We start from the raw sequence: 27,784 nt of genomic DNA on the forward strand, positions 1-27,784 counted from the left end.
AATATAATATAATATAAGAAACATGGGAGGGTTGACCAAAACGAGCAGTTTTATTACCACATTGAACTTATTTACTTTCAAGTTAATCAAGTTTTAATTTCTTAATCATTTGAAACTTTTTGCGATAAAAAGTAGGAGGGTGGTGATCATAGGCGTAGAACCCGGGGGACGGGGGGGATAACCCCCCCCCCCATATTTTGCCAGAGGGGTGGTCCTTCCCTCTCCCAATGTTGACACCTGTATGTGGGTTTTGACCAAATTAACCTCATATTTGGCCAATTTAGCCCCAAAAGTGCCAATTTATTACACTTTCCAACCTCACCCCATCCCAATGTCAAAAAGAAATCTATGCCGCCACTGATGGTGATGCTGTTGCAAATTGCATTCTTGCAATGTTTTTATACACCAATTTACACTGCATTATGACCAATTTTTTTCAATAAATATTACATTCTACAAATGAGAAGAATATCATAAAATTAGATATCCAGGATTAAAACAGTAATCGGGAAAATACGGTAACTAAGCTATCTCGTAGATCGACGCATCTGTCTTGGGCGCGTATTACGTGATGGGTTGCGATGAGAGTGGTTGCATTATTAGCATCGGTAATACTATGGTACTTAAGTCTGCATTAAATGTAATTGCGCCATAATATTGCAGGTGTGTAAATAAGATATGTGTATTATAATTACATTTCAGTTCCTCTTTCTATAGTAAAGGTATACTGGAAGACAGAGATAAAGAGACTAGTTTGCGTCTGACGTCATCTGTCAATCAAACTCGAGCACGGTTTGTTTACAAGTGTCGTGATGATGTGAGTTGCTGAACGCGGCGATCAAATCGGGTGCCTTATTGTTAATTTTGCACCTTCAAACATACAAACCATCTCAAAAGGTCTTTATAGTAGAAAACTTTCTTTCGTTCTTTCGCGAAGGCACCATGTCAACAATGCCTAGAAAAGTTGCTTAATATTGCAGGTGTCTAAATAAGATATGTGTATTATAATCACATTTCAGTTCCTCTTTCTATATAAAAGGTGAGAGATAAAGAGACTAGTTTGCGTCTGACGTTATCTGTCAATGAAATTCGAGCACGGTTTGTTTAGAAGTGTCGTGATGATGTGAGTTGCTGAACGCCTAGAAAAGTTGCTTTTTGCCCAGTTGTAAAAACACGTGATTTTTCGTCATTTTGTGCTTTTCCTTTTCTCCGATCGGCACCAGATAAATCGACCTTCCCTTTACGCGCTATTAACCAATCAAGGATCGTAGGGAATTTGATTGACAGTGACGTCAGACTCAAACTATTCTTTTGATCTCTGTCTTCAATTATAGGTAGTTAGATTTTGTTTTCGTATTATGTTTTGTACCTCACATTGACGCATGTACCAAAATAATTCAATTCTCGAGTTTTGAAATAAATTGCACTAGTAAATTGGCCCATAGAACGGTATATGTGTGGTAAACCACATTCGTGATGAGGCTATCACTTTTTAATTCATAACATATAAGCGGAATATAATTTAGGCCTAAAATATCACCGAGGTTGTGAGGAAATATAATGAGCTTTCTTCTGATGCCAAAATCTCTATTTTGATTGACACCTATCTTTAAGCTGGCTTTAAGGTTTTAGTACTTTACACTTCTCTTTCCATCATTTATTTTAATGTATGATGAAAGCCATAGAAAATTATTATTCTCAGCATAAGGGCCGCTACATGCGATTTTTAAGTGGATTTAGAATATTCGATGTAAAATGTATTCATCTTTTCTCATTCTGTTTCCTTTTCTGTTTAAATGTTTGATGACATTCGAAATAACATTTTATCGATTTTAAGTCATCAAACATTCGTTAGAAGTTGAAAACTACTGGCAATAAAATACATGTAGGAATAGATTAAATAATGACATCTTACATCGACTATTCTACGTCGCATAATCGGAGGTTTTCATTAAGAATTGGGTTTAAATTTATCATATTTCAGTTCCTCCTGCAGTCATGGACAAAAGTTTGTTTTTTAATTACTGGGAATAGACTTTGAGCCCCGATATGAAATTGATTACGTGTGAGCAAACTGGTTTTTGACGATCTAACGTACAACCAACACCATTATGTCAATTCAGCATCTTTATTTTATTTTTCTTCACCACATATTCTAAGAACGATTTATATTTTATAAAATATGTAAAAGTATTTAAAAAAGACTTACAATTAGATGTTCTAAACTAACCAATAAATTTGGGTGACGATGTATTTCTGTATATCAAGCTATATTTTACTAGTCAAAATCCGTTGGGGTGTGATACTGAATGGAACCCCAGTGTAAGGTCTGCTTTTTATACTCTTTACACTTTTTATATTTTACCTAGGAGACGATCCTGTATAAACAGTTGTCAGACGCTCGGAATCCGACGAGGGAGACATTTGCTGTGTTTTAATGCTGTGTTATTTCCTCTCCCTAAATCGTGCAGAAGAAATATGAAACATCACCCTTTTTAAAGGCTGCTTAACCTACCCCTAATTATCTTAGCATTTGAAACAATTTTGATATGTATAAAATGTGTATGAAATGAAAGGATAAGAATTGCAATGCTAATTATACAGTTTTATAAATACAATTTTGATATATAATAGTGTATCAAATGAGGGTTCCAATTCAAATACATTTTATTTGATACATCTTTGATATGTATCAAAAGTGACGTATCAAAAGTGTATCAAATTTCAGCCAGAGCAATAACTGCCAGATAAAAAAACATATTTAAAATTCCGTTGAGCAAATTGTGATGCGATCAAGCAAAATCAGTCGGAACTCGGAAATATCAAATTTTCAGTTTCTTATAGGATAGTAAAAAACATTTATAAATCTGGATTTTGCAGAAAACACCATTGAAATTGAACAGCCGGCTCCAAAGATATGAGCAATTAAAGAGTTTCCAAAACAAGAGGAAACAAAAGGAAATATTTCCTTTGTATGGCTATATCTCAAAATCAATATTTCCGAGTTCCGACTGATTTTGCTTGATCGCATCACAATTTACAGAACACGCAAATTGCTTAAAGTGCATAATGAAAATCATAAGCCTATATACTATGATAGCCCAAGTAAATCTATGTCTGAGATATCATTGCTTATAGATTGTAGACAACAAAAAGTGTAAGCTTTAGGTGGTATAAAACTATATTTTATGTGCCATTATGAAAGCAATTGAAGACCTCCAGAACTAAAAGTCACGAAATCATGACAAAATAGTTTCTGCTACAAGGGGGCTATCTATACCCTCTGTGCAAATCTCACAGTGAAATAATACTGTCGAGCACTGAAACTACATGGACAGAATCCCGTTTAGTTCTAAAGTCTCAACTTTTTAATCAAGTCATACTGCAGTTACTGTTCGTTTTCCTATACACAATACACAGAGCTCTCGCCATTGAGGTGTGACCTCTACAAATAGCTTACGTTAGAAGTATAGACCATTGCCTAGTTAACGTCACTGTGTGAAAAATAAACGGCCAATATTTAAAGTACTCTCTGAAATTCTAGAAAATATAGTTTTGTAACATGTCCTATATTTTTAGCTAATTTAGGTGTTTAGAAATATTCGCACTTTGGTGTTTTAGGAAGGATATGTAAACGACAGATAACACCAAAAAAAAAGAAATTATTTCCAACCGTGTTAAGTTTACACCATTATGTTTCTCATTTTCAAGAATGCTGGTTAACAATAAGCAGACTATTGTCTCATTTCGTAAAACAAGGCTCACAGAGTATTGTTACCTTGCATTTGCTTTATAATCGGTTACCCAACTGAAACTATAATACCAGCTCATTGCAATACCGCACAGGTAAAACAGAAACATATGTAGTGTGGATTTAACCAGAGAAGATCTGATTTAACATAGTTGAGCTGTTTTCAATGAGTGTTATCTTGGTTTAATAGCTTTTAATGGGGTTTAAGTCCTACAAAGGTCGTGGTAAATTCTACTGTAGACATTACTGCATCATGTCAAATTTTGGCCATAGGCCTCAATATAAGGCAGACAACCCGTACAAAAATATCCGACCATCTTACTTTAATTTTGGTTCAAGCTGACGTTGTACTGCGATACAATGATATGGGTGTATTGCTTCCTGTGACGCTGATTTGGATATGCTTCCCGTTGTCTCCTGTAAAGCTGAAAACACGTTGTCCTTAATCCCTGATGGTAAGTGTGCTTTACAGAAATCTTTAATGTGTGTGAGGAAATCAAGAAGTAGGGAAGCTTCTTCTGAGACGTCGTTGTCAAGACATCCGCTAATATCCACAATATCGTCACGGCTGTAAATGGCATATGGGATGCCCCTAGTTTCGAAGTAGTCGAGAACAAATCGAGAAGACTTTACCACATATTTGCTGTATTGAGAAGGTATCCCAGGGTTAATGCGACCAGTGACACTCTTTTCTATTAAAGACAGAATAGGAAGATCAAAATAACAACCATATGCATTGTTTTTGCGGAATTTTGGCTTCAGAATCTAAACAGATCATAGTTACTTACCCATTGAAACTGCATTTGTGATGTAATGTAATTCCCAGCAAACACGTTTTAAACAAGTTATAATTTGGGTTTTCAATGACATTAAAATGTCGGGTTATATAAAGATCGTGAAAACGTTTTAAAACGTTTTGTATGAAAACACACTGCAAGAATATTTTTTTTAAAGAGGTCACCAGGTATATTGTCACCAAAGGTCATCCGCTAGGTCCCCGAAAAGTTATCGGGTAGTTATCCGCTAGTTCCCAAAAAACGTCATCGGGTAGTTACCCGCTAGTTTCCCAAAAAAGTCATCGGGTAGTTATCCGGTACATATATTACCTGAAAGGGATCCACTATGGTTTCCCAAAAATTTCTCGGGTAGTCACCCGCTACCAATCTAATTTGCATGTGGAAGATATGGTAGAGCATCCGACAGCTTTTGTTTTTTTGCATCATTTGGGCGACCAACTTACGACCGTAGGCTACTTTCATTCTGGTGGCCCGTCACATTGCAGATATCTCTGGCATCAAAACCACTTTCATCAAGAACGGTAATACATGTCGATCGTACACTATGATTTGTGTAACGTCGTGAAAGATCGGCAGCTAGCGAAAGCTTTGACATAAATGAACCAAGGGTTTTTTCACCACGGTGCTTGGAACAGTGTATTGTTGTTAGGATTGAGCTTGGAAACATACTTCTCAAATGATGCAACAGGGAACCCTTTTCCTCCAGTTCCATGATGAACCGATCGTCTGCTTCCGGATTGATGGTCTCAATCGCTCAGTAGTCTCATTCAGTGCGTTTGTGTTCGCTAGTCTCACATACGTTCGTTTCTGTTTGCAATACGTTGAAATTGGCGGCAAAATCGGCGATTTTCAAAATCACGGGGGATTGGGTTCCAGGTGGCGCTAAAATTGGATGCAAAAGGGATCCAATATGCTTTATTGCTACAAAATTAACCCCATATTTGGTCATTTTAAACTAAAAATTACCAATTTAATTATAGTGTTGTACTATATTTCACCAGTTTAGCTTCAATATGGCAAATTTGTACCATAAACTTATTTTGTCGGCAAAAGGTGCTGGATTCACTGGACTTCAAGAAATTTCTCAAACCCAAATGTCAAAAAGAAATCTATGCCACTGTTAATCGGGCGTATCACATACGCAAATACGCATTTCGAGAAAATCGGACTAGCGATTTTCATTTGATGTATAATCTTGATTAAAATATTATTGTCGATTAAAACTAGTTTAACAGTATAATGCAAATATACCATATTTTCAATATAATTCACTTATCACTATCAGAGCATAACTTATTTTGCAAAAATTCAATATTAAATAAAATACGTCACTATGTGACTAATGCCAATTTCGCCGTTCAAATGACAAATACGTCGCGCAAATACGTTAGTATGTGAAACAGTAGCGCAAATACGTCAGTATGTGAAATGACAAAACAGCAATTTTGGCGTGCATTGACAGAGTCGTGCAAATACGTCGCGCAAATACGTCAGTGTGTGAAACGGCAAATTCTTCAAATTGCAGATACGATATACTGGGCTTGCGCAGCATAGGTGATCGGCAAATACGTCGTTATGTGATGCAGACATTTCAAGGTTTTGTAAATACGACATAATTAAATAAATTAATATCTTACTAATTAAGCCACTTGGAGGCATGATTTTTAGTAAATATATAGAGTAGAACATAACAAACTAATATACCAATTTTCTCAAAAATGTTAAAAATGTCGAATACGTCAGTATGTGATACGGCCGACGATATTTTTGGTTTCTTTTTTAGGACATGAAGGGGGGATCAAAATAATTTTAGACCATAATAAGGGGGATAAAAAAAATCAACCCTTTTTTCGGGGGATCAAACAATTTTTGACGTCCGAGGTTCCAACTTTTCCACCCCCCAAAGTATTTATGTAAACTATTTTTTGCAAACATTTTTTGCCAAATATTTTGTCAACACTGCAATAACATTATGTTAAAATATTTGCAGTAGGTTATCAAAAAATGTTTTTTAATGTTATGAAAACGTTTTATACCCTTTATATACCCATTCTATAACCCGACATTTTAACGTTCTCTAACATCCTTTTATAACCTTTTCCGAATGATGTCGAACAAGTTTTCTGTTTACCATTCTGATAAACAGAGGATTTACACAAGTAAATGTCATGAAATCATATACAAGCTAAATATATCTTCAATACCGATGATAGATTCTGTAAGAATCGAAAATTAATACATAGACTATATACATTGCATATTTATAATAGGTTTACCTGACGCTAACACAAATAAAAGAATCCCATTTTCTTCGAGTTGATCGTACAACAATCCAAGCACCTCCTCTGGATTAGTCATATAATACATGCTGTGAATAGCGCTTATAAAGTGATACTTCACATCTGTTCCCGACTTGTTCACACCCTTCATATATTCTTCCACTGTCTGCTCTCGCCAGTCGTACATTATAACGTCTTTCCAATTTGTTTCTTGTGTGTTCTTCTGGTGCTGTTCCACTAATCGTCTGTTTGGTTCAACCAAACATTGGCGAATTTGTGCAAAATGATCTTTGAAGTGAGAAAGGAAGTAATCTTCTGTTCGCCCTGTTAAGAAAGTTCATTTGGAATATTATTTTCTTACGTTTGTGGATTATGTGGGTGATTCAAGTGCCGGATTCAAATACATCATCGATTCATTTTCTAAAAGCAGAATAATACAATTTCAGCGCACATACTGCAGTTACTGTCCGTTTTCCTATACATAATACACAGTGCTCTTTCCCATTGACGCGTGACCTCTACAAATAGCCTACGTTAAAAGAATAGGGATATGCCTAGTTAACGTCGCTGTGTGAAAAATAACCGGCCAATATTAAAAGTACTCTTCTAAAATTCTAGACAATATAGTTTTGTAACATGTCCTAAATTTTTAGCTAATTTAGATGTTTGGAAATATTCGTACTTTGGTGTTTTAGGAATGATATGTAAACGACAGATAACAACAAAAAATATGAAGAGATTATTTCCAAACCGTGTTAAGTCTGCAAACCACCATGTTTCTCATTTTCAAGAACGCTGGTTAACAATAAGCAGAGTTTTGTCTCATTTCGTAAACAAAAGCCCACACAGAATTGTTCTCTAGCGCTCGCTTTATAATCGTTCACCCAACTGAAACTATAATCCCATCCATTGCTCCATTGTACGTGTAACAGAAACATATGATGTGTGTATTTAACCAGAGAAGATATGATTTAATCAGTTGAGCTGCTTTCAATGAGTGTTATCGTGGTTTAATAGCTTTTAATGGGGTTTAAGTCCTGCAAAGGTCGAATTGAATTCTACTGTAGACATGACTGCATCATGATCTACATCTACAGCTGATTTAACATGCATACATCAATTTCCGTCAAAGTCATTGCATATAGCAATATCAAATAATAACTAGAATTTCGCGGTTCTCGAGCTGCGCGGTTCTCGACGCAAAGCGTGGGCCGCAATGCCTCCATCTTGCACTCATCATTTTGCCTCACTAAGGTGGCCGTTCCCATCAAATTTCATGAACCTGCAGCAGTCTATGGCGATTTGACCCCAGATGACTCTAAAATGACATTGACATTTTTGCCTTGTTTCAGTGGTCGTCCCCACAAAATGTCATGAAACTGCGACAATCTATGGCGATTTGACCTCGGATGACCCAAAAATGACCTTGATATTTTTTTCTTCCTTCAGTAGTCGTTCCCACCAAATTTCATGAACCTGCAACATTATATGGCTATTTGGCCCCGGATGACCCCAAATGACCTCACAATGACCTTGCGATTACGCACATTTTGTGTTGAAAAGCAAATCAGGTCAAGAACCTCTGGCTGTGCTACTCTCCGCCAAGTTTCATCACTGTAACTCGTACAGATCTCCAGATAATAAGGTTATTTTGTTTGATATGCATAAATTATGCAAATTAGGTACTTAATTACCATATTTTGCGACGAAAACTGCTAAAATTTGGAGATCACCAATTGCCACCCCTCCACCAAATTGCATCACAATACGCCTTACCAGTTCCGATAAATTGCACTCGCAAGCTCGGACGGACGGAGAGGTGGACGGACAACCAGGAAACATAATACCTCCGGTGGAGGCATAAACAATGATAGGGGTTTTTTGTCGCCTAGTTTTTCACAACTTTCCATTGAGAGTCACAGGCAGGTGTATAGGTAAAAACATTATGATTGTTTTTAGTATGTTTGAAAGTTGATTTTATTTTTATGATATTTCTTTAAGATTAAATTAAAATCTGTATCTATCTTTATCATCCAATCCACACATGTATAAATGATACTTGATTACATAACAGTGTTAGTATCAGTTGGAACACAACGACATAGTTTCCATGGTAACAGAGAAAGGCCTTTGCACAAGACTATGAATCCAGAAGCTTGAAGATGACAACTTGACGCTGCCAATTTGATTTTTCAATTTGAAAAACGCAAACTTTTTTCTACCTGGTTTTGTATGTATTGATCCACTATGTCAATTTGCATTTTAATCGGACCTTTTGTTATTGAGTTTCGTTTTTCTCGTGCACATTGGAACCTTGAAACCTTTACATGTAGTCTCTCTAAAAAAACCGGTATCAGGCAGAACACTTCATTATTATTTTTTTCGGTTGAATGAAAAGCAGATATTTTTATCAAATCCTAGTGTCAAACTTAGGTGTGAAAGAGGGAGGATTGGGTTGGTACCTCCTCCTTCGTAGTTCTAGGGTTAATTACGAAAAAAGCTCACGGGCGAAATTGAGGCCTGTCAAAATCAAAATTCTTACACTGAAAGACACAACTTTATGCCTAACTTTAACACCAAGTTTTTTTAAAGGGTTTATCCAAGCACTATATTTTTAACTGACATTACTGAAGAAAAAAATTATTGCTTTATATTTCTTCAAAACACGGACGAAGTCTTTACATGAGAAATCGAACAAGTCAATCTATAATTTGAAAGATTTAAGAAGTTGCAGAGAAAGTTATTGAAAAGCAAGAGCCATGCGGACTGCCAAGGTGGGTATCAGATGCAACCATCATGTGCGTACTCCATTTCAAAGTCTCATCAATCTAAGATGGACGAACACCAGCCTTAACAACTCTTATAAATCTGATGAGCTTGCTAACCTCAATTAGCAGATGGAAGACTTGAAGCTAGCCGACGAATTACACTACCACCTGGAAAATAATACGTCTTTCTGGAAAAAACTAAAGGAAAGGGGTGAAAGTCAAAAAGAAGGGTTGAATCAAAGGAAAGGGGTGAAAGTCAAAAAGAAGGGTTGAACCAGCCCCAACCAGTGACCATGAACTACTTGAAGAATGGAAGTAATATTTCAGCTCACTCCTTAACAACGACGGTGGCACAACAGCTTCAGAACTCCCTGCACCAGCTGTTGAAGTTCTTCCTATTAGCAATGAGCCCCCGACTCGTGAAGAAGTAATCGAGGCAATATCAGCCATGAAGACTAAAAAGGCAGCAGCATTGGACTGTGCTATAACTGAAGCACTTCAGGGAGGAGGGGATAGCATGATTGACATGATTCTTGAATTCTGTATGAAAGTATTCTCAACGCTGACACCGCCACGTCAATGGGTCACAAACGTAAACATTCCACTACCAAAGAAAGGCGACTTCTGAACAGAATTCGACCTTACATTGATCCTTTACTGAGAAGCAACCAGGCTGGCTTTAGATCAGGTCGCAGCTGTGCTCAGCAAATACACATTTTGAGGAGGATCATAGAAGGTTCCAAGGAGTACCAACTTCCCTTGACAGTCAATATTGTGGACTTCAAAAAAGCCTTCGACTCCATCAACAGGTCCGTCATGTTTCAGTGCTGCGGCATTATGGAATACAAAAGGTTGTGGTCAATGCCATCCAGGTGCTCTACGAGGACTCCAATAGTGCCGTTATGGTAGATAGAAGTATCTCAGAGTCTTTCCAAGTAACAACTGGAGTGCTTCGGGGTGATGTGTTGGCACTATGCCTGTTCATTATCCTGGTGGACTGTCTTCTGAGGAAGTCAACTTCTGGAACTGACGCTGGAATTGTTACGTACCCACGTCGGTCAAGCAGGTATCCTGCTAGGATGCTGAATGACCTGCAATTTGCTGATGATATTGCCCTGTTGGATTCTTCCATGGCCCGTGCCTAGTCACAGCTTCTAGGACTGCAACTGCAGCAGCAGATCTAGGCTTTGTCATCAGCGCACCTAAGACAGAATATATGACTGTAAACTGTAACGCCCAGCCAGCAATTGAAGCCTATGGTAGTACCATTAACTATGTCACAGACTTGGGTTCCAAGATGGGCTCTAGTGTTGGAGACCTAAAAAGAAGAACAGCACTAGCCTTGGCAGCTTTCTGGAAACTGGAACGCCTTTGGAGAAGCCCATCCCTGTCAATCGAAACAAAAATTAAGCTGTTTGAGACAATTTGTGTTACTGTCTTTCTGTACGGGTACGAGTCCTGGGTAATCACCAAGGATATGGAAAACAAGATCAATGCCTTTGCAACATCTTGCTACAGAGTCATGTTATACATCAAGCGTGTGGATTGGATTCCAAATGAAACCATCTACAATCTGACCAACACCATTCCACTGGTTGCCAGAGTCAAGATTCATCAACTAAAATTTCCCGGCCATATACTGCGTCTTGAAGACGACGAGCCTGTGAAAGAATATGCCCTATATGCAACCACATGGGAAGTGGAAACCGGGACGGCCGCGCACATTGTACTTACAGTATATCCAACACCTCCTGGGAGATACTGAAGGGATGCTGCCGCCAAACAAAGTTGTTTCGCTTGCCCAAGATCGCAGCCGACTGATGATGATAATGATTTTGAAAGCGTAGTTTAGATGGTCAAATAATCCTAGCATTATGTCCCTGCTGTGATTAAACATAGACCATCGGAATATTTGGATTAAAGATATATGACTTCCGATATAGGCTAGTTGAATTTTATTCAAGATATAATTGCTCGAGAGAACTGAGAAGAGAGAGAGAGAGAGAGTGCGGGGAGAGGGTTATGGGAGAGAAAGAGAAACGGGGGAGAGAGGGGATTGGAAGAGGGAAGGAAAGGAAGGGAGAGAGGATAGCTTGAGAGTGGGGTGGAATAGTGTGTATAGGAGAGGAGAGTGTGGGGGAGGTGAAGCGAAAGGAGAAGGAAACACTGATGGGGAGAGGAGGAGAGGGAATGGGAAAGAGGAGGTATTTTACATTACATTACATTATATTATATTTAAATTTACCAACACTTATAAAGCGCCTTTAGCGTTGGATTCGATTCAAGGCGCAATAAAATAAAAACAAAGAAGCAAAAGCAAGAGAAACAAAATCTTAAACAGATTAATTTTGAGAGCAAATTTGAAGGTTTCAGCTGTTCGAAAATTACGGATATGATTTTGGAGACTATTTCAAGCACGCGGGTCGGTCACTGAAAAGACCAGGCTGTCTCCAGCACATTTATATGGTCGAATCCAACCAAAAGTGTCCACGGGCCAAAAATAAAAGTCCGAAATAAAAATGTCTCCACAATTTTTTCCTTTTGCCCATTGATTGATGACATATTGGCCTTATAGGAACCAAAAGTGCCATTACTAATCTTGAAAAATAAATCCAGGACGTGTGATAGTAAATGTGATATCAAAACCCAATGTTACCTACGAATACCACTAGAATGCTTTCACTATCGCAATACTAATCAACCTAAAACAAATGGAATATTCCCATTAACGCTTTTTTCGTGTAATGTAGACCACAGGGTGTCAGGAAAATGCTAGCTCAACCAGAAAATATTTGTTTTTATTTTTATAACGCGATCAATATGATCTTAGTCAATTTATGCTAGTTTATTTTTGAAAATGAAGTTTAGGTCAGTTTCTGTATTTTATTTATCAAATGAGTATGAATCAATTTACACATTGTATAAGAACGAGTAGGATATATGTTTTCAAGAATATTAGGAATTATACGCATACACCTAACGCTTTATACAATGAAAAGGTGAAGAAACCCGGGTATTCGTAGGTAACATGAGCGATTTAACAATATTTATATTGAGTTTAGAGGTTTAAATTTTGCTATTATGGTAAGGAATTAATAAAATGGTAGTTTTTAGATCTCTTTCAGATGGTACGTCCAAATGAATAAATGCTATTACCTTAGATCAAACATTTTTTGATGCTTTTAGCAAGATTTTGACCACTTCATTTTGATAAACAAGTAGTTAATCAGCAATTTTACATAATAAATAATTGTTGAATGAATCCGTATATGGGTAATAATAGTGTCCTGGGGTACCGTTTAAAGTTTTTGACAATTAATTTCCATTGGTAGAGACACTTCATTACACATGACATGTATTTTGCTGTATTCGTAAGTAACATTTCAGTATTTGTAGGTAAGAATTAGACTTTTGGTGGATATCGCAATCAAAACATCATTTTATAAAGCACTTTGAATGTAATTGTGCGTTTATTGATACTTTAGACCCTATCATGTATTAATAATGTCGGTTCACAGCGGTTGAAAGAGGATTGAAGTAAGAAACAAAGGCACTAAAGTGACTTTAATTTGCTTAATTGCACACAAATCGCTTAAAACCGTTATTGCAGACTTGTGAAGTCCATCTTGGAGTCAGTTACGTCTTGTGGCGTTTCGTTTGAGGGCAACTACAATTAGCTTTATACCAGGGTCCATCAATGTGTTGTCTAGATCATGAGACAATGAGAACAGTAGTTTTTCCATGGTATTCGTAGGTAACCTTAGCGAAAACGTCAAAAGTTACCTTCGAATAAATCAATTTGGACACAAATTACTCAGAAACCAGAAGGTCGGTAAACATTTAAAATGAAGCACACATGACAGTTGACAAATCCAAGTATTTATCCCTTCTAATCTTCTTTGAATCTGATTTTCTTTCAAATGAGCAGACCGTCGTCTATTTCAGTACATATTTTTCACCAATTAAGCCGTATTCAGTTTTGCATGGTGGGCATGTATGTGAATTCGCAACTTTCATTGACATAAGATTTGATAGCAAACACACAGGCCTTCGTTATGTACCAATATGGGCATTGGCATGAATGGCGGTGTTTCACAATACTGTCATGATGTCAAATTGTATTCGTAGGTAACATTCGGTTACCGACATTTACCTACGAATACTTGCTTTTATTGTTGACATCTCAGAAATATTTAAACGCAGGCTATTGAAACTTGGTAGAAATAAAGAGTGTATTACCCTGCACCTATTGCTTAACTATTGTTTACTATTCTCTCACTTTCTGGAAATGGCACAGCTTTTAACATGTATTCGGAGGTAATGCATATTTTTTACCAAACCTACCTTTGTGCCATTTAGAATTTCTGGCAGCTAAACACAATAATAAAGATGTCCGAATGCAATGCATTTCAGTATTGGACATATCAAAGCTTGTATCAATTGCGCATTTATTAGTGATTTCCATTTTTAAAGATATATCTAGTGCTATGAAAATTGTATTCGTAGGTAATGTAAAAAATACCACTCAAAAATTATCACAAAAAATTCATAATTATGTACAAATATGTGAAAAATTGCACAGGCAATCTTTGAATACACACCTTTCAGGAAATCAATTTAGATTCAATCCAATGACTTCTTTTCATAAATGATTTTGATGTTTTTAAAAATACTTTAAGAAATATTTTGAAAAAATGGGTAAAAATAGCATGTTTTGGGGTCTCTGTGTCTAAGTTTTTCACAGAAGGGGGTCTTATTATATATGGCGAGAAGCGTATGATCAAGGCGAATAAACACAATACAAAAACGAATGCCAATTGATTAATACTTTTAAGTTGTGGCCCTGAACATGCCGTGTACACTTTTCGTTGGATTTGACCATATGTGACCGTACAGCACGAATGAGCCGTAAATGTCCTCAATTGTATTCTGACTTACAGTGTAAAATGGGCATGAAGGTCATATTCATAGGTATTTCAATTTGGTGCTACGTGTATCTCATTAAATGAGGTACACGTAGCACCAAATTGAGGTACCTATGAATACGACCTTCATGCCCATTTTACACTGTAAGTCAGAATACAATTGAGGACATTTACGGCTCATTCGTGCTGTACGGTCACATATGTCTAGCTTAGGGACCTCAAGGTTCAAGTTATGACAAGAACGGATGGTTACTGGGCCAAGACGAAATTTTTTCACCGCAGATAGTCTTTCATGTACTGGGGACAGAGTCCATTCAGTGACTTATACACACACAGGAGAAGTTTTAACTTGACGCGGTCTTCAATACGGAGCTGGTGCAAGTCAGTGAGCAAATGGGTGATATGGCAGGATTTTGGTTGTTGGTAAATCAGGCGGGCACATTTGTTTTGGAGCTTCTGTAAACGATTAAGATCTTTTTGTTTGATACCATTTAACAGAAGATTACAGTAGTCTAGACGGGCGGTGATGAGAGATCTAACAATGTTAGCGCAAGTGTCAAAGTCTTTGAATCTACGAATCCTCTAAAAATGGCAAATTTGCCAGTTAATGGATTAACTCAAACTTGTGACATGTTGAGACAAGGTCATATTTTGGTCAAAAACAACACCCAGGTTGCGCACAGTAGACGATACAGATATAACAGTATCATCAAGGTGGAGACTGAGATTGGGAGAAGACATAACAAAGAACTCTGTCTTGTCAGGATTGAGTTTCAGCTTTTTTATGCCCCATCCATTTGTACAGCCTGTCTCAAAAAAAATTGTGCAAGTGAAAAGCGCCCTCTATGGCCATTAGAAAATACCATTGTGACATGACGCTTATATCAACGTCAAGGGCATTGTCTTAGCTCTCAAATGCCGTTTGTTCTGTTAAATTTACTTGTTTTAATCTCGAGATATGTTTAGTTAACGACGAAAGGGTAAAATCACAATTGTGCCACTTTTACTAGGGAAGATCAAGAGGACTGTACATGTAAATCAATGATAGCATCAAGTTTATCAAGAGTTCCTTCGTGAAATCAAAAGAACGCATCAATTATACAACAATAAAAATAGTTTTTACTGATTTTACTGTTTTATCATGATACATGTATTATATGATTCTCTTTTTCCTTTTAAAACAGATTGAAAGAGAAATAGATATTTCACATTCTGCTGTAAAAGTAAATACATGTGCATGTCAATGATTTTATCATGGTAATACTGTTTTCTTTGTCACTCAAGACATGTTAAAAGACAAACAAATATTGCACATTTTTAAGTTAATGAACGCGTATTATTTGTTGGGAGAGAAATTAGACAAAATAATGCATGCGCGCTGAGGTTGACGCGTCTTATGCACGAGCCCCGAAGGGGGAGTGAATTAGACACATAAACATCAGCTATCATCATTGATCTAGGGCCTACTTGTGTAGCACTCTTCCCTAGTAAAAGTGGCACAATTGTGATTTTACTCTATCGTGGTTAACTAAACATATCTCGAGATTAAAACAAGCAAATTGAACAGAACAAACGGCATCTGAGAGCTAAGACAATGCCCTTGACGTTGATATAAGCATCATGTCACAACGGTATTTTCTAATTGCCATAGAGGGCGCTTTTCACTTGCACAACTTTTTTTGAGACAGGCTGTAGATGTCTTTCACACACTGATAGAGAAAAGTGTGGGTAATAGTGAATCCAACATTGCAACAGACGAGAACACATAAGGGGCGGCACGTAAACGAATCGGTAGGTCATATCTGATGCCGTCAGATATTTTCAGTGTGTAAAATCTGACGTGAGTCGGGTCCCTATCGACAGTTTCAGGTATCCAAGCATGTGATTTCACAGCAGCTCTTGTGTCTCAAATCGGCAAGTTATAATATGTGACCCGTCGATAAAACATAATGGCCACTTGAAACGCTAGACCGACCAATTACATGCTATTGTTGTCAAGTGGATTTACCGCTACCCTCCGTGGAGCCACACCACTCCACGCCATACATAAATTTACCCACTCATATTTCCCCAATATGAAATTTAAAAAAAGTAAAATTACATTTGGCGGAAGCGGGGTACGAACTCACGTCGCACCGCTTTGGATACTCTATGAGCGTAGCGCCTTAGACCGCTCGGCCACTTGTCTTGTTTGTATCCATTTTAAACTTATTTGAAGATATAATCGCAACTTCAACATAGGCCTACCACGTGACAAGCAAAGGCAGAAAACGTACCATATTTTGGAATTGTATTTGCCTAAAAACATTAATGTGTATTAATAGCGCTCAATTGTTAACTGCGTGTTCTACAGAAATCCGACAATAAACATGATAAATGGGCGTCTATATGGACAATACATTATATCGATTTTGACACGTGCTCGTGTGTCAGTACATTACCATGGTCAGTAAAATACTATAGAGGAACCTACCATTTTTCTTGTATACACGTTTGATGTTTTTATCAATTATATCAAAATCCACATTAGACCCCAAATGTTTTTTCAGGAAATAAAAGATTAGATTACCATAAAAACGAAACAGTAATCTTTGGCGGGGTCTAATGTAATTTTTACATAGATATTTTCAACGTTTTTCTATCCTTATTCTTGCTCAATTAAGGGTAGACGAGGTATTGTTGGTTCATTATCTAGATCAATATATTATTGAAAATTTACACCTTGATGTTTTGCAAAAGTTCATTCTACAAATCGTTTACTTTGCAAACTTGCTTAATTTATTGTTGTTAATGAGTTATGTACGTTTTACAAAAGTGTTGTTGTTTCAGCCCTCTTTAAAACGTAACTCAAGAACCGCAGCACCTTTAAAAGTATATCTGTCATATTTGAATTCTTCTACACGCTCGCTATGAATTGAGCAATGCAGTTTTTGCTATAGCTCATTATCATTCGTAATATGCTGTGAACTACCAAATCACAACAGTTTAAAATAATTAATAACCTTAAAAAACATTTTGGCGTATATAAAATTGAAATAAAATTCTCTGCCTTTTAAACGACATCAAATGTGCCACAATTGAGTATCACGAATCGTTATATATGATGTGCAGTAAATATTCATATATTCTTTTATACATAGGATGCTTCAATTTTGACACAAAAAATATTTCATTGAAAATCCTCTCACTCGGCTATTTAAAAAAAGGTAACCACGCTTCCCAAGGATGTGCAATATATTAGCATTAAAAGTTTTCTTATTTTAGCAGCATTCTAGAAACTCTTGCCGTTTGGCGAAAAGAGGAGTACCGTGGAGCATGTCTATTGATTGTGGTCGCACTTGTAAATTAAGGTTTGTGGGTCAATGTGTGACTCATTCCATTCACATTCAAACTAATAAATTAAAATAATCATAAATGTTAATTGTAGCTGTTAAAATCAAATTTCTTGTTAAAAATTACCACACAAAAAGTCCAAATATGTTGGGCTATGTGATATAGGCCTAAATATTCTCCCGGGAATATTATATTTTAGGTTCAGATTCAGACATAATATGTTATACTAAAATGGATCAGGCTCAACATCAGCGTGTGTTTATAGGGTCTACTGTATACACTTCTTGAATACTAATGTACTGTAATTATTAATGTAACAGCGGCGTTTTGCATGATCCATAATACCAAACTTTAATATAATCACTATACGCGGAAAGTTTGAGTCAATGGAAAACAAATTTTTATGCTCAAAAATAATTTAGTGCATGCATACAAATGGAATAATATTTTGCAAGATGGTTGCTTTAATTTGCTTTAATTAGCTTATAAATACTTAATAAAATTTAGTTTATTTACTTTTATTGAGTTCAAATTGAGATATCTTAGAGCTAATTTAAATAACAAAATTGTATTTAACATTCAGGTATATTCATAAACTGATTGAATAGCATCGATACAATCTTGCAAAATGTTTATTTTATCTGAGTATTAAATGTGTCAAATTATTTTTTGAGTAGGCCTATGATTGATGATTTATAATGTTCATTGTGTAACTTATTAATTATTTCAAGACAACATCAGTCGGTGTCTCTAGGATTAATTATGGAAAAAATTAAATCATCATTGCTTTTACATGTCTGGTAGACTGAAAAAAAATGAATGATTCGGCGCATTACTCTAAAAAGTTATGTGTTGCAAGTCGGTTGCCTTAAATTCATCGAGTTATCATGATAATGAATAGAAAATATTATTATTATAATTTTATTAATTTTTTCTCCAAAATATTATTGTTCCTTTGAGTTATTTTACAGCTAACATAAAATAACTCAATTCCATTCAGTTATATTTCAATTTCATTATTATAACTCAATAAAATTAAGGCCCGGGTGCTTAATCTCGCCGATTAACTCTGTGGTGTGCCCGGAACCCAAGCCGCAGACCCACGCCGATGCGCCTATGCTGAGAAATAAAATACTGTTGCGATATACACACAATGTGTGTCTACCCGATGAAAAGCCATGTTCAGTCACCCGTTCATCGGCTTGATCGGCCCAGCTCCTACATTTCTCACAACCGGCTTATAACACTTGACAACAATACCCTTACAAATAAGTGTCCTTGAGTACGTTGATTCTTTGCCGGATTATATCGACTGATCCGATAATTGCTCACGGTAAGTAAACTCAAGTAAGTAATACAATAAACATTAATATAAAGGTTTTGAGTAATGAATGGCAAACCGCAGAGCAAGAAGATGGCAAGATGTTGCGAACTCGATGCCCATAACTGCTCGCGAATTAGCAACCAGGAATATGGGCATACTATATTAATTCATCGGCGTGCTGCGGCTTGAAACTGCAAGCCGCAGGCACGGTTGTTTGAATGGATCATTTATAAGTTTTTCAAACAAAACATGTACAACCAAATTTTAGGCTTAAACAGCTAAATGTGATATTATACTAATGTATACAGGTGCTTTTGAGTCATTCTCAACTTTACTTTCCCCTCTTTTACAAAATTATACACTTTTATAGCATTTTTATAGGTTTTTCGGGTATAAAATGACAAAATTGGTGGCGCTATTTAGTTACTGGAAATTACTCTTTCAAGCTTTTAACACAAATATACAGACTAGACGATACGCAGAGGGGACAAAAACGAGGTTATTTTTTAATAAAATTGAATTGAAGAATGTAGGCATTGAAGTCGGTAAAGTTCCATACCCTAAAATTACCTATTCAAAGGCCCACAGAAGTGTTAGACTTGCAAAAACATCAATCAAAATCAATGGGAATATAAAAGTGCACTATAACAAGTGATGAAAATTACTGTGCACATAAGCAGACATAATAAACCAAACAACCAATGTAGGCACAAAAACTGGCAAAATTCGATGGCCAAAAATTGTCCATTCCAAGGTCCACAGAAGTATCAGGGAAACAGTACAAAAGTACACTGGAAGTGATGAAAATCACTGTCCACATAAGCAGACAAACAAAACCAAACAGACAAAAGCACCCGACGTTTCGACTCTTCGTCAGGGAAAACAAAATATAAAATCAAGCAGCTGTAGTTCAAAACAATCAAGTCAAAATAGAACTTAGTAGCAAACAAGACAACAAGCTCAAAGCAAAAAAAGCTGTGTCTATGAAGCAATGGGCAACACCGGGAAAAGAGGAAAAGAGTGCCACACAAAAATATAATTAGAAAATGCATGCATATTACAATAAATGTGAGCCTACATAATACATTGTGTTAAGAAAATTGAAAGAGCCAAAAAATGCTGAATAAAACACAAGAAGTCGAGGAAGGTCCCATATATTAAAGTATAGTATACGTACAGGAAAAAAAAAAAAAAAAAAAAAGGTGAGTGTGTTGGGGATGAAGTAAAAAACAAAGAAAGAAAATGCATATGTTCCATGCCTGATAAAGATTATTCTCAGTGCATGTAGACAGGTCTATAGATATAATGGTAAAGCCAAAAATCACTAAAACCAAAGCACAGAGAAATACCGTTACAAATTGGTGTCAGTCTTTGGGTTTTTTTTAATACACATGATATGAGAGATATGTGATCGGCAGAATGTCCTGGGAGTTTGAAATGTTTTGCTACTGGTGTATTTCTCTTATAGCGAGCATCATCACAATGCTCAATCAGTCTGGCTTCCAGGTTACGACCAGTCTCCCCCACATACTGCACTTGGTAATTAGCACATGTAATGAGGTAAATCACATTCTCACTCTGACAACTGAGGTGCTTGTGGATGACATGACTTTCACCTAAGAAAGAACAATTGAAAGACGGCAGGCGTCGAAATAAGAACAAAAATCCAAGGGTCCTCCGGACTCTTGCCTTTGAAATTTCAAGGGTCCTCACCAATTTTCAAGGGTCCGACTCCGAACCCTTGCCTTTGAAATTTCAAGAATGAGAATTAGCTACGGCGATCCGGGTTGAAAACTTGTTGGGAAACTAAACTAAAAGTCTACTCAGGGAGCTGTACGTATTATGTGAATCGGATTTTTCAGTAGAACAACAAAACTAGGATTTTTTGCTCTTTGCTTGGTTCAATTTTTACGGGTCACGCGCCTACTTTCACGGGTATTTGACGCAAGGACGCGCCTTATTTCGAGCGCTGGATCATCAAAGACGACCCTTCCTGGGTGTGGGCGACTGATGGGGTGCCTCCCCATTCAGGTCTAGAGTGGATCTTATGGGTACAAGACCTACATGAGCCACATACAATAGAACCTCTGTGAGGAGATTAGTCTAGAGGCAGGGATGAAGGTACTCTCATGTCCTTGATGTTAGCACTTCTGCGATAAGCGACCATGGGTAGGTTTGGAATAGCCTTCTTACATCTATCAGAAGAATGCAAGATAAGTAAGTGTTTCTGAAGTGTCCTTGGCTCTAGAGCGTCAGATTTAAGGCTTTGCTAATTTGCCTGTTGATAACAGAACCATGATAACCTCTGGTCTTGAAAAAGCCTTCAAGTTCACCTTTTCTCTTCTTAAGCGCCTCAGGAGAGGAACAGATGCGATTCAACCGGAAAGCCAAGCTGTACGGAAGACTTGACTTGGTGTGCTTGGGATGACAGGAAGTCCAGTGAAGAAAATGGTGTGAATCAGTAAGTTTAGAGTGCAGATCGGTATGGAGAGTATCATCTCTGATTGATACCAGTACATCCAGGCATCATTTCATTGGTTGAGGATTCCAAGGTAAACTTAAGGGATCCAAAATGAGCGTTTATTGCGTTCGACAGTATTTTTTGTGGGACATGAGAGCACCTCAGACCTATCGAATTGCATTCTGAATACGAAGCATGTCTTTCTGATATGAAATAATTTTCATTTTTTGAAAATCACAATATAATACAAATTTTATGACAAATTATAAAAATTTGATATTTTTCAAATTTTTGATATATAAGTCAATTATATAAATCTAATGATATATTCTTAAAGTGTATGTAGCAGGGAGGAAAAGCCGACGGTCAATTGAAAATTTTGACCTTTCATATTGAAGATATGGATTTTTTTCCCAAAATTTTTTTTGGTGTTTTGGGGAAAAAATCCATATCTTCAATACGAAAGGTCAAAATTTTCAATTGATCGTCAGCTTTTCATCCCACCTACATACACTTTAAGTATAAATCATCAGATTTATAAAGTTTAATTCAAGTACTGTTAAATATCAAAATATCAATTTTTAATGATTTGCCATAAAATGTGTATTAAATTGCGAATTTCAAAAATCAAAATTATTTGATATCAGAATGACATTCTTCGTATTCAGAATGCAATTCGATATGTCTGATGTGCTCTGATGTCCCAAAATAAATACTGTCCAAACGTTCATACCCCAGCCCTTAATCGTGGGATGGAATAAAGTGCTGAAGTTCATCCGGGCCATGTGACTACAGAAAGACAATTTAATCGCACCCCCTCAACCCCTCATGGCGACGGCCCTGCCCAAACTTTTGGTGATGACACATGTGTCTATGAGATCCATCCGTTACGAATATTAGTGCAAATAAAAGTCTTGAACTTAATTTTAGATCAACACATTTCGCAATGTATTTTGCAATACATAAATGACATGGGAAAACCATGATAGCAAACCAAGGACGTCAATCCTAGGTGTGTAACCTAGGCGGAATTTTGTGTGTGTGTAACCTAAGGGGATTATTTTCATTACCACAGAACAAGTTTTTTTTTAGTCAAGTGGATGAATTTTTTTTCATCCGAAACTCCTATGCCCCTTGGAAATCTAATGGTACGCCCCTTACTGGCATCATTTTGTAGCTAACAAACCAGCGGGATTGTCATAGGATTGCGTTGCTATAGAATAACCGTGAATCAGGAATAATGAATAGGCGACTGAAATCACGTGACGAATTCGGATGATGTGGCCTAGGTCTAGACAATAGGCAGCCATTAGAGGCAATTTTGATTCCTACATGATGTCATTCACGTGTCGTTAAACTTTAGTGCAAAATATAGAAGTTTACATGTTTACAATTTAAAAATTATAGCTAATTATTATTACATTGAGCATACAATATATTCTGTAGTAAATCGATCAAATGGCGGTGATTGTCGACGTATCTATTATATGCTTGATAGCTACCGTCGTTTTATCTTTTCAGTTTCTGTTTCCGTATCCGTAATAGTTTTTGTAAGTCATTGTTATTCTGAAGTGGTAGTCTCCCAGGTATGACCAATTATTTATTCTAGCCTTTTGTTAGTTACTGAAAATTTGAAGCTCGTGAATTTCAGTTTTCGTTTTGGTAAGTTATATTGATTTTTTACATAAAACCTTGAGATGTGCGGTTGGGTGCCAATCTAGACAAAAGAAGAGTCTAAATTTTACGGTCCTAAATTCGCGGTAAATTGTACGGCTTCAATTGACTTGTGTTTGGTGTATATGCACTTACGCCTAGACGTAAGTGGCTCGTAAAAAAAGTCTTGCATTGAAATATATACTAACCATGTTGCCAAGTTATAAGCAAAAGTCTTTCATATTGGCGATGAAACGAGCGTCTAAAATAGTAAAATATCTCCCAATGGGGCGCGTACAAGTGGTGATTTGGTAATCATGTTTTATATTGGAATGCAATACAAAAGACTTGCATTGGAGCAAAGATAATTTATTCTATTCATGGCAAGCTAATCTGATAATTGGTTGGGCCTATGCAAGACTCGGGTTTATTTTAAATGCTTACTTTTTGCAGAGCTTATTTTCAGTCATGGATCATACTGATAAATTTCGCGAGGGGAAGGGAGGGAGGGAGATACTTAAGTTGAGACTGAACAAGCGAGAGTGGGAGGGGGTGAGGAAGAAAGAGAGGAGAGGGAGAGACGGAAAGACTAGAAAGCGAAGAACTCGAGAGGAGAGAGTAGGGACCGGGGGACCGGGGAGGGAGTGGGGAGACTGATCATGGGGGGGGCAGGAGGAAGCAAAATAGGAGATAGACATTGATACGAGGGAAGGGCGACACTGTGGCCATAAGCGGGCCTTTGTGATTTTAGAGCTTATTTTCAACGTTTTACAGAAAAAAGTGGACTTTGTCATTCGGATTGGCATGCATCAAAGACGAGAGGGCGCTTGGCCATTAAAACAGCGGTGTTGTCTCTCCCGCTTTTATTGACATAAACAACTGCCTCTTTTGAAATAAGCTGATTGGTACTTCAAAGTTAACAATGAAGTCATGTTACAGTAAACTTACTAAATCCCTTGCGTTTTCGTATCTGAACAATAGACTTACGGAAACTGAAAAGATAAAACGAGCCCTAGTATACGCTGGCGAAGTTACATAATAATCGGATTAACTACCATAGCAATAGGTACAAACAATTTTTGATTATATCGCGCTGCACTACTACGTTCATATGGTACCTCTGCATTGAACCATAGATGTCAAAGAAATGCTTATCACTTGCACCTGTAAGATTAGTCTCTTTGAAAAGAGCGGTATTGTATTCAATCTATTATATGATTGAAGACAGGTGATGAGTGTAGTGCAGCGCGGTATATTCAAAATTGTTTGTACCTATTGCTATGGTAGTTAATCCGGTTAATTAAGTAACTTCGCCAGCGTATTCTCCTCCGCCGTCAGGGTGATACCAGTCACTCCACATAGCGTGTTGCGAAAGTGAAGGACTAAAGCTGTATCATGAGTGACGAACGCGCATGCGTTAAAATGATGTATCCTAAGTCCAGCATTGTTGTAACCAAAGATCTTTTAGTAAAGCTAGATGAGAATTAGTGTACATGTTCACGTAACCTCCTTCAACTCATTTGCATAGAATTTGATACCAGGATCGTATTCTGATTCGTTGAACTTCTAATTAGCATACTTTGAGATACCTCCATATTTGGGTTTACCTAATTAATTATTAATGACGATTACGTTGTTTACATCATGACGTCATTAGAGCTTGTCACTCGTCCGATTCGAAACAAGAAAAATATTTGCACTTTTCTTTAACGTTATATCTGAAATACCACATAGCGGAGTAGACTATGGCATAGTCGATTTTTGATAAATAAAAGCATGTTATTAATGTTAATCATGATGAAAGCATTCAGTTGAACTCGAAATTATACTGATATTTATTACATCAAAATACTAGTATAAAATTGTTATGAAAAAGTTTATATAATTATATTAATGACAGTAAAAGTAAAGTGTACGTAGGCTTATATTATTGAATGCAACATATCATAATGTCATAATTGTATTGGCACTTCAAAACTGAACAATTCTGATTTTAGAATCTGCCAGTTTATTAATCGCGAAATTCCAGGTTAAAAATCGACTATGGACTTTGAATTATAAACGGGATTTTGAACGGGCAAAGTCCCTGACACTCACACTGTCAATCATACTTGTTTATCAATCAAATTTAACCGCAAGCAAATACAAGACGCGCTCATGCACTCACTGACGCGTTCATGCAATTACACAGCACAAAAGCCGCATACTTGTGTACCATGTAGTTATTAATGGTAATGACAGGTACCCGGAGGATGTTTAAAAACCATAACAAGATCTGGGCGACCAATCACAAGCCAGATCCATTTAAAGATGCATTACATCATGGCCAATTTTAGTAGGCCAGATTTCCGACAATCTCATCCATAGAGGCTCATAGACAGCCGTGTTAAGCATGTAAACCGCAATCCAAAGTCAGTAGTCCACTTGGGAAGCTAACAAACAGAGGGAGTAGGGTGACTGAAAAGATGCGAAAATCTATCAATTGTGCACACATTAATTAAATCAGAGTTTTAAGCTTAAATACAATATCCAAACTATATGCACAATGGGCAAGTGGACTACGGGGTAGTCTAATAGCGGAGGTGTTAGGTTTTTATTTAAAGCCATATTATAACATTTTCAAACAAAATAGATTAGCATTTCTTTGCCATAAAATGTTAGCTTTTACTGTCAGATATATCTCCTTTTATTTTTGAGCCGAGCAACTACGGCAAAGCAAAGAAAATTGGAATTTACTACCAGCGCACATGTCGCCAATACGTACCACTCCTTCGGTCATGTTATGGTACGACCCTTTGTTTGTGTATATCACCGTCCCGCACGCCGTGTACGTACTGTGTGTTATGAACATCGTGTATGCATTCGACTAATAATTCCATCGTAATAATAAAGCGCCGGTTCCGTCGTTTTATTCAAAATCTCAGATTTTGACAAAACTACAGCACATAGAGTCTTGATTTTTGCAGGGTATATTGGTTTAATAAAGTATAATTTAATCGTGTAAAAATAAGAATTTGAAAAATTCAGTGAGGGCGTCCTCCTTAGCAAATGTTATAATATGGCTTTAAGGAAAATATTCCTGGCGATTACTTCATGGCTAAATATGCTGTATTAGTTCTGCAAAGGGTCCGGCGACGGTTCGCCATTTTGTTCTTCAGATTTAGTAGACTTGCTTACCAGTCGTTTTCATTATCCTAACTACAGTTTGCACATTGAAAAGTGAACTTCGACGTACGTGATGCGAAAAATTCTTGCCATACCATTTTTGATTCATTTATAGCCGGGACGGTTACGTTTGCGGCCACCCATCGGTATAGGGATGGCCGGTTCTTGTATTATTAGAATTATGTGGTTGTAACCCACTGACCCGGCATTGCTCCCATGAACTCTCACCCCCTTGGTGCGAGTTTGTATTACGTGTTGGGTGTGTGTGTTTTATTATTCAGTTCGCACGCATTTTCTCCCTAAGTGCCCAGGCGGGTTAGCCCTAGAACTCTGGCCATAGTATCCGTTTTTACTTCCAAGGCGGGTATTAGTTTCACAGAAATTATAATTTTATGTAATCACAATACATACCATCACCACTTCCTATACCCAGAGCTTGAAGTGTTCCTTTAGTAGATTGATCAACGCTCTGAACAACCTTGGGTCGTATATCATTGATAATATAGGCCAACCAATCTTCATTCGTCATGTCTTTTTCATGAAGTCTTTTTCGGAATACATTGAAACATTTTAAGTAGTGATCTTCATCGTCTAGAAGACTAAGTATTGGTATGGAATCAGCAGTATCCATCCCTACTACACGGAACGTTGTACTGCTTTGTACAGCTTTGTACTATCCTTACCATGTGTAAATAATGTATTCAATAAAGCGTGGATACCTTTGCTACCAGTGACCTCGCAATTCAATAAAGCGTGCAGATCGTTCAATTAGTTAGCCTGTAATATCGTTCACTTAGCGAGGAAGTCACGCAAAGTGTATTTTCAGTTTTTCATAGTGTATAGATTTTACACTTTAATATACGGACTTTTGGCTCTGTTTTGAACAGTTCAACAAGTTTTTAAACATATCTTATAGAAGAGAAGAGGAAAAGTAATAATAATCAAAAAAGAGGAAAAGTAATAATAATCAAAAAAATAGTACTACAGAAGATTTGAACTCATGACCCTCAATATAGCCCATAGTTCACAAGTCAGATCCTCTACCGCTGCACAACGAGAAACTCTATGAACATTTAATCGATTTGTAATGTATATTAAGTTATTCAATAGCGATGTTGCGGCTCCCGTATGCATATGTACCGTAGATTTTGATGAATAGATTTACGGTTAAAAGTCAATCAGCTGTAAAATTTGAAGTAGCTTCACGTGCGTGACGCACCACGAATACAGGCTTATATCAATCAATAAATCCCACCGTTAAGCAGTTAAGTCTTTATAAATGTGACCCTGAAAGTTGTGCCTCATACATCAATAATAGAGCTGGGTGG

General features: G+C 36.9%; 1 protein-coding gene across 1 annotated transcript; it reads right to left on the reverse strand.

Annotated features, from left to right (window-relative positions):
• LOC140164894 (histamine N-methyltransferase-like) lies at positions 1 to 27,109 on the reverse strand. Its single transcript, XM_072188275.1, has 3 exons — positions 26,868 to 27,109; positions 6,825 to 7,151; positions 1 to 4,443 (listed from the first exon to the last, which is right to left on the reverse strand). The coding sequence occupies exons 1-3, from the start codon at positions 27,085 to 27,087 to the stop codon at positions 4,070 to 4,072; spliced, it is 921 nt and encodes a 306-aa protein (XP_072044376.1). The 5' UTR covers positions 27,088 to 27,109; the 3' UTR covers positions 1 to 4,069.
• Between the last annotated feature and the right edge of the window lie 675 nt (positions 27,110 to 27,784).

This window comes from Amphiura filiformis, chromosome 11, assembly GCF_039555335.1.
Source record: "Amphiura filiformis chromosome 11, Afil_fr2py, whole genome shotgun sequence".
NCBI lineage: Eukaryota > Metazoa > Echinodermata > Ophiuroidea > Amphilepidida > Amphiuridae > Amphiura > Amphiura filiformis.